This window comes from Coturnix japonica, chromosome 1 (assembly GCF_001577835.2).
Source record: "Coturnix japonica isolate 7356 chromosome 1, Coturnix japonica 2.1, whole genome shotgun sequence".
In the NCBI taxonomy this organism is placed as follows: Eukaryota; Metazoa; Chordata; class Aves; order Galliformes; family Phasianidae; genus Coturnix; species Coturnix japonica.
In genome coordinates this window covers 169,119,802-169,128,947 of record NC_029516.1, presented here as the reverse complement: position 1 = coordinate 169,128,947, position 9,146 = coordinate 169,119,802, and the positions used below count along the sequence as shown (strand labels likewise).

The 9,146-nt window shown below is 43.2% G+C and overlaps 1 protein-coding gene across 1 annotated transcript in view; it reads right to left on the bottom strand.

Annotated features, from left to right (window-relative positions):
• The window catches only part of PCF11 (PCF11 cleavage and polyadenylation factor subunit), a 22,946-nt gene extending 15,413 nt beyond the window's left edge, over nucleotides 1-7,533 (bottom strand). The window contains 3 exon segments of the mRNA XM_015852382.2: nucleotides 36-224; nucleotides 2,330-2,455; nucleotides 7,005-7,533. Of these exon segments, the coding sequence (XP_015707868.2) occupies nucleotides 36-224; nucleotides 2,330-2,455; nucleotides 7,005-7,193 (504 nt within the window). The 5' untranslated portion in view covers nucleotides 7,194-7,533.
• Between the last annotated feature and the right edge of the window lie 1,613 nt (nucleotides 7,534-9,146).

Below are 9,146 nucleotides of genomic sequence, written 5' to 3'. Positions count from 1 at the left end.
TGCCATCTGTTCATACAGTAGGTATAGAGACTTACCGATTTATTTAAAAACTTAGGATTCACATGGATGCTAGAAGTATTCACATTTAGGGGCAGAGGTTTAATTGGCCAAGCAGGATCTAATGAGTTGACTCTGACGTCAAGTGCATACAGTTTCTTCAAAGGAAAAATATCGTCCCATGTGGAGCGTAATTTAAATAAACTTTTCCTAGTATTTGCATCCACCTAAAACAATAAAACAATTCTATGGCTTGTTAAGTTAATATAAAACAACCTATACTTTTCTGTAGAACTTAAGATCTCATATGCTTTATATTCTTACCAAAGTTATCATTTTAACACAACGAACTGGCTACAAAGAACTTGTAAGTGGTGTAGATTGATACATCTACACCAACAGAATCGGTAACAGAAGTTCAAATGCGGACATGTGAAGGTTTAATTGTGTATTACCGTTCTCTGAGAATTTTCTTTCAGCTTTTCCATTACCAAAATTCTCATTTTACTTGGCCAATTTCTGTCAAAAAAAATACAGCGACAAAAATATCCAAAGAAAATGCCTCTGAAACAATACAGTAACTCAAATGTTCGTGCTGAGCGGCACACAGCAACAACAACCAAATCAGAGAACAACAAACTTTCTGAACAGAGAAAGTGTTTTGTTGAGCTGTTTAATCACTGAAGGTTTTTTTCCCCCTAATAAATCCAACAAAAGGTGTATGAGTCAAAACGAACTCAAGTACATTTCAGTTCAACTGCAAAATCAGACCCATAAATCAAGCACTAATAGTGCTACAACCCATTTTCTCTTTGCAATCAGATGTAGCAATTAAGCTCAAAACTCACATTAAAGAAAAAATTCAATTAATCTCATAACTCAAGTAGTTAATTTAAACAAATGGAAAACATCTGCTGACAAAACACATGCTGCTGCCCTACTGTGAACATGCTAACTCAACCATTACACATTGACCCTTTTTTTTTTGGCTTTTCAACCTTTTTCGGGCTACAGTTTTATTTTAGGTGTCACATTAAGACACGTTGTCCAGAAAGTTCAGAAGTTCTTTGAAAAAGAGGGCAGGAACTTCAATAAAAGTAACTCATACTTAGCTAGTATGGGTGGGAGGTGCCTCTACACAACTTTCAGTGTGAGGGTATCAAGTTCACTGCTGCCATGACTGAGCCAGTTTCTGACATCGCTAAGTGTTTAAAGATACCTTCAGTGATCATTTACTGATAAAACAGAATCTCTAGCAATGTCAGGGTGAGAATTTCATCTTGCGATATCATGAGTTATCTAAAGTGACTGACACTTTACATATTGAATATCAATTTAATAGTTCTAGTTAGCTTATTGGACAGTTAACTACAAAACTCAGCAAATGAATTACCCAGAGCTTCAGCTGCAAGTTTAAATGCAACTATGTGAAAGAACACAAACCAATATTGGAAAAATAAGTAAATGCCTGCCTATCTACTCTATACAAAGGAGTTCAATATCTCTGAGCTCACTATTACAATCTACCCCTTATTTAGTCACTCATTGTACACCTGAAAAACAGATATAAAACATTCTGGGATCACAGATCCTCGCTGCTATGCAATAACAAATACACCAAAGCTCCACTTATCTCATTCAGATGCAGTGCCACTTTGTTATGTTAGGGCATACAGGAAACCACAGAAATTAACCATTAATTCAACTTAAACCCATTCAAGTCCAGTCTTTCAAAAGCCGGACTTGGATTTGCCATTCTCATTGAGGAATAAGCACAATTACTTCACTGGGTTTAAAGACTTAGGAAAAAAAAAAAGTGAATACATTTGGCAGCAATTTTCAACACTGAATGAAATTAAAATGGGTATCTTTAACGTAACAAAGCAATAATATACTCTCACAACCTCCCCCCCTCGCCCATCATGTTTTTTAATCACAGACCACTTGAAGAATATCAGCTGCTAGTGGTATTTGTTGCAATTTAAGCACCCATTTTTCACATCAAAAATTAAGTGAATCAGACAAATCTAACTCAGAGAGCTCAGAAACCTCTAAGAGAAACTGATTTTCAATATATTCCTGACACAAAGACTAACTACTTCCTTAAAAAATAAATCAGCAATTCATAATTAACTGTTCTACTAACTTAACTTACAGGCTTGACAACAGCAGGAATGCCCTTCCACATTATAGATACAGTATTTGCCATTCATAAAAAGCAATTAGTTCTTCTGGTTCGGTACCCAAGAAAACCCAAAGCTGAGAGCATGTATTTATTTTACCAGGAACAACTTTGCTTAAATACAGAACTTTTCTGAAAGTGTAAATATACCTTTTCAAATACACAAATAAATGTTGCAACTAGGTTTTTAGTAAATGCAGTAAGATACTCTCTTCCAACTTTCTTGACAATGGAATCCATAAGGTACATAACAGGAAGCTTCTCTGACGCAGGAGCCTGGAGTAAGAAGAAGAAACTGAGAAGTTTAGTACAACAAAGACATACGTTAAACTATATATAAAGGGATTACCAATCCCAGAAATACAGACCTCTCTTTTGGGTTGCCACTATCCACACCAAGGGATTTGCTTGGGATTTTGGTTTTGGTTTATACAAAAACTTAAAAACTTAAATCTGGAAAATCAAATACTCAGTTCAAAGTATAATGCGGTGGGTCTACCACAGAGAAAAGGAACAACTTGGGGTTAATCCTGTTTGTCTCAAAGCTTTGGGGTGAAAAAAGGGGGAAAAAAAAAAAAAGAAAAAAGAAGCCCACAAGACAGTATTACTGCTAGTGTACTGAGTGCAGCCTTTCAAAACCCACTGGAGAAAGTAACTTGAAATGAGCAGGAAGCCATCGCTAGCACTTCAAGGAACTTCTAAAAAATAGTTTATCACTTGGACCTCCCGAATGCTGCTTTTCTCCATCTCACAGAACACAAATCAGACTTCCTGTGAACAGCCCGAGTTAGAGAACTTCGGTAGTAGCAGATTATACGTTGAACATCACAGTCCTTTCACAAGCCACACGCAGAAAAGGTCACAACTATATCACTGTAATCCAAGGGAACGGAGCAAGCAGTCCCAGTCTCTGTTGGCACTTGTCAGCTGGATGCGAAGACCAAGTCCTAAATCCAGACCAAACCCAATCACCAAGTCGACTGGGTACAGACAGGAAAGCTCAGGAATCACAAGCACAATTTCCACAGCAGGGGAGTCTTCACACTCAGGATACATCTTTGCTACAAGTGGCAGCTTGAGAAGTCTTTTTTTTGTTGGTTTTAAATCCACATTCAAAACTTGTAGCAAGTCTGTGAAACAGAAGCATGGATGGTGGCCAGCTACAACTTCCAATGCAGGAAAAAGATCTACCGGGCCCCAATCAAGGTGCTTTTAATGCCCACCACTGGCTTTCATCAGCAGAAGGCACAACAAAGTTCCAGAAAGCATCAGTGAGCAAACAGCTGAAGAGAACAAGGTGAAAGACACCACCACAAGCTCCGTGCTGACCGACATGCCTTTAGACAGGAACATCCAACTCATAATAGTTTTAAGTCCCATTCACCATCTGGTAACTCAGCATGAAATCAGAGTAACTTCATTGTTCTTTTTAAACAGGACAGGCTCCTATGATGATCAGCACCACCTCACTTCACAGCCCCATTGTCCAGATAAGTGTCTGGAATCACTTTTGCTTTACAATTTTAGATTTAAATCCTTCCCCATTGAAGTGGTTCACAGAAGGGCACCGAGTCAACAAAGCTTTTATATGGGTAAATCAAGTATCCTCACTTTTAGGTGTATATTAATTGACCGTGACCCAAAACTAAACACCGAAAAGGACAGTCTCTTGTTAATGGGGAGGGGAGGGTGTCACTGCCTCTGAGCATAGAAAAAAAAAGGTAAATGCAGGCAGCTGATGTATTTTGTACATGAAAAGCCAGAAAAGTGCACAGCTAAGCTAGAACTAATCGCAACATGTTGAAAGTATTGTTTACAGCACTTGTACTACCTAGTTTGAGTGCTAAACTTATGACCTAATAGCGGGCTGTAAAGAAGCTAATATGCAAGTGTTAGAATAGGGGCATCTCTCCAGCTTAGATTAAAAAATGGATGTGAAGCTGCTTAATATTAACATGTCCGTGAAATATTGGTTAGTTCTTTAATGCAGCCTACACAAAGGCACATTAAAAACGCTACTCTACATTGTGAATGCTTTCCTTTATATAGAAAAGGATCGTGTACAGTTTCTGACCTTCTAAGTCAGCTTTCAGGGTAACAAAGAGCTGTCTCAGCAGCACAAGCGCCCAAGAGCTACTAACAGAGCACGCTACACTCTTCCATTTCACCGAGGAACGGAAGTAGCTCACTATACACAGCTAAGATTCAAGTCGGAGATGCCAGAGGATTCATTTAATAGCAAAGGCACTGTAACAAGTTTAACAACTTCATGTGTTTGGGAGTAGTTAGAAGTAATCACACAGAAATTAAGGAAGCCTACTTCAAAATGTGACAGCATTAGTTTAGCAGTGCCCTCCTTCCAACATCAGCTACTCAGGTGGCACAGTCTAAGAACCGTGACTTCAAAAGAGTTGGGTTATTTAAGTCTTCATTTTTTGGTAATGTTTATTATGTTCTCTAGCCCACGTTCCAATAACCACACAAATGGAATCCCAGATTTGAACCTCTTGTTTTCAGGTGATCTAGACAGTACCCCCTAAAGCAAAGAAAGAGACCCACACAGAGCTAAACCAACAGCAGGGAGGCTCCGCATACCACCAGAACACACAGAATGCTAACGCTGAGCTCATCACCACAGAATTCCCACTCTTCTTTCAAATAACGTATGAAAGCTATTGTTGGAAATGTGTGGCTTTGGTTTTTTTTTTATTAGTTTCCTAAAAAAAAACTTAAAAAAAAAAAAAACAACTGAAAATCAAACCATAATCAAACCCCGAGTCACAAACTTGCAAAGAAAAAAAAAAGACTTTAAAAACCAACTTTGTACACAAAATGGGTCTCAGAAACAAACTCTGCACTATACAATGGTAAATAAAAAGACAAATACATATTTCACACTTTTTTATTTACATATTTTTTTATCATAGCAGTCACACATTTCAGAGCCATTAATTCAGTCGTAAAGCAGAGCACTCCAGTTTTTACACTAAACAAAACTGCCTCCAGGCAACACTTTTTAAAAGTGGCTTAAGCAAAGGAGAGCACTTCTCCCCAAAAAAAACAACTAAGAAAACTTGCCTTGAATAAACCACAGTCACAAAATAGTAACTAAGGCAAAACTAACCATTGATACAAGATTAAAGACAGCTTTTCAAAAGAAGGAGGAAAAAAAAATTAAAAACACACTTCAGGGCAGGCTCTAAAACACCCAGAAATGAAGAAATTTGACAGCATTGATATTTATCACATGTTATATACATCCACCACTGCCCTTTAGGAGATATAATGGTGAGATCTATTCGATTATGACGTCACCTCCCCAAGGAATGGCAAAGCTTGGCCACTGGTAGCATTTAAACTAGACTGGAAGAGGTCTGTGGAACGCTAAAGAGCCATCCTGCATTGGTAGAAAGACAGATTAAATAATGTAAGAGATCTTTCCCTCCCCAGCATTAAGACAATACAATTCTCACCATTATAAACAGCGATTTAAAGCCAAAGGGGGGAAAAAAAGGCCTATATTAGAGGGAGCCTGGTATTAGAGGGAGCAAGGGAGACAATGGGGAAGGGGTGACTGGCAAGAACACACGGTGGATTGAAGAAATAACCCTTTTCTTACAGAAAGCTGCAATAGAAAGGTACAGTAACCCCCCACCCCGCCCCCATCCGTGTTCTGAGGCTGACTGATGTCAGCAACTGCCTGGGTTGGGCTCAGAGGGAGCCTCCTCTTTCCCTTCCTTTTCTATCACGTGCCTTTCAGACGCCATGTTAGGATCCTACAGGCTTTTCTACACAGTCGGGGAGAATTTCTTCTTCCCATCCTCACCAAATCAACCTCGCTAACCAAGACACGTGAAGATAACACAGCACTCGCTTTACTTAGGGCAAACAGCCACCTGCAAGCCAAATGGGTTACCCCAAGCCCACATCGCTTTCTCTAAGCAGAAAACACAAGAATCACCCGACCAGCAACACACACACTTCCCTACTAAGAGCAGATGATCGCCTTTCACCTCAAAACTTCCCTGCAAGATCAGCCCCCCCACCCTTACTCCTCCAGTTAATATCTCACTGGGAAAATAACCTTATCTTTCAAACTACAAACAATACTTTAAAATAAATCATTATACTTAGCCTTTCTAAAGCGGACGATTTCCGTGCTATAAACTCAACCTTATTTATATTCCTTCACGCTACCTGGATATAAATTGGGGGGGGGGAAACAACAAACCTGCACAAGGTCAGGCTCTCGCTAACGAGACTTATAAAATCGTTATCTACGTTAGAAATTGCTAAATTCAACGGTTTTGACACCAGTTTAAAGGGGAAAACTCAGTTCCAAGGGCGAGGCTCTGCCCAGTCACGGCCAGGCCGCCATGTTGCATCTGCTACCGAACCCAAGGGACCCCAACCCGTCCGGGTGCCCTCGGGTCCCCTGTTCCCTACGGGGTGTGGGAATAAGGGGCAGCCCTCAGCCTGGCCAGGAAGGGAGGGGTAAAAGGCCGCTTAGGGGAGGGCCATGCTCCCTGCCGAGCCACGCTGTCCTCCGCTTGCTCCCAACGACGACCCCCGGGCCTGCTGCCCCCACCCCCCCTCCCTCAGCTCTCCCTGCTCCCCCCATTGCCATCTCTGACCCTGGGAGCACCTCACTTGAGGCCCCGAGCCCTGCTCCCCTTCCCTCCCCCTCCCAGCCTCGGCCCCGCTGCCTCCCTCTCTCGGGCCCTCCTTCTCTCCCTGCCTCCTCCGTCCCTCAGCCCTTTCTCCTGACCCCGGCCGGTCCCCCCAGCAGTATAGGTAGGAGTAGTAGGCGGTTGAATATAAAAACCTTGGCGATTTGCGCCTCGATCAGGGAGACGATGTCCTTGGCGAAGGGCACGTTCTCCTTGGCCAGGATGGTCAGCATGTTGATGTGAGGTTTGCTGTTGAACGTCAGGTCCTCCAACAATGACTGGTAATCGCGGCACGTGTCCTCCCGGGCCTCGCTGCTACCAGCGCTGCTCTCCGGGGCCGACATGTTCCTCCAACCGGGGCCCGCACCAGGACCCGACCCACCGACCGACGGCCCCCTCTCTGCGATTCCCCTGCCGCCTCCGCCGCCGAGCGACGCTTCCCCCCCTCCGCTGCCGCTGGGCTCCTCTACCGCATCCTGGCTGCTTAATGACGCTGCTAATGCCGTCCGGATCGCCGATGCGCTTCCGACCACCGCCGGCTCAAGTCTCAACGCTCACAAAATGGCGGCGGCGGCGGCTACGGCTCGCGAACCGCTTCCTCCAACCGTTGCGTCATGTGAAATTGGGCTGAGGGAAAAAAGGGGCCGGCAGCTTGGAATGCCCCTTTTGTTCGCTCAGCGCGTCCCCATTGGGTGACGCTCAACCGCTCCGCATGCGATTGGCTCGACCTGAAGAACGTGATGTGATTCGCTGGACCATCTCAATCTACAGATGATTGGTTGCTATGGCCAAAAACCCGCCCTCACCTCTGCGTTCAGACTTACGATTGGTTGTTTTTCCCCACTCCCCTCCTCTAACTCCCCGGGCCAATCCCTCCCGCCTTCCCCTTCAGCCCTCAGTTCTGATTGGTGCTCCGCTGCGATCCTGCCTTTCCTCCTCACCCTCCACAGAGTCACACAGAATCAGTCACAGAATGACCCGGGTTGGAAGGGACCTCAAGGATCATGTAGTTCCAACCCCCTGCCTAGCAGGGCCACCAAACATAAACCTTTACTAGATCAAACATACACATTTACTAGAACAGGTTCGCTATTGGCCAGCCGTTGTTGTGGTAACGCGGCTTTCCGTAGTCGTAGTAACAAAGCCTGCTCATGATATTCTCCCAAAGATAATAATAAAGCTTGTGGAAATAAACTCGGTGGCGAAGTGTTTTCTCCACAGCCCTTCCAAAATGCTGCTCCTTTATGAGGAAACGAAACTGAACTCTATGAGGCAGGCAGGGCAGTGAGAAATACTATCATAGAATCACCAAGGTTGGAAAAGACCTAAAGCATCATCCAGTCCATCCACCTACCACCAGTATTTGCCCACTAAACCGTGGTAAGAAGCCATTCAAGAATTAAGTACTTTCCCAAACATCTAAGGTTGCAGATACTACCAGAGTCAAACACCGTAGGTTTTCAAACATCAGTTTAATTACATGTAGATTACCTCACTGTACTGTAGGTTTTCGAACATCAGTTTAATTACATGTAGATCACCTCACTGTACATGAGCTCAAGTCCTTTGTTCTCCAGCCCAGATTCACTTAAGGAAGCAGATGGTGTTTCTCTGTGGTTCACAGAATCACAGAATTATCAAGGCTGGAAAAGACCTGGAAGATCATCCAGTCCAACCATCACCGATACTTCCTGGCTAAATCATATTCCTCAACACCACATCCAAGCATTTCTTGAACACTCCCATGGTCGGTGACTCCACCACCTCCCTGGGCAGTGAATTCCAATGCCTGACTACCCTTTCCGAGTAGTAAAATTTCCTCCCAAAGGAGGAAATACTGTCCCTCCAAGCCTCCAAAGCAGCTCTGCCATCATGTCATTCTTCAGTCCTTCATCTGCACAACTGTCTCAACCAGAAAGTTTGCCAATGCAGTTAAAGTGGAAGAGAATCATAGAATTAGAATTACCCAGGTTGGAAAAGACCTTGAAGATCATCAAATCCAAGAGCTGGCAAAGCCTCTTCAAGGTAGGACCACGTTTAATCACTACAATATATTGCTTCTATCCAAACCGTGCTGGAAATATCCAAATAATTGATCAGGATGGTATCTCTGATGCCAGCTAAGCATAAATCACTGATTATTTAACATGTAACATTTGCTCACTCAGCACTCAATCATTATTTCTGGACATCTGCTTGTCCTTGGATAGAGATAAGGAAGATAGAGGGGAGTATCTTGATGCCTGTTGCATCCCAACCTACCCACAGAGTGAGGCAATCCAGCCTTGTGTGGAGGC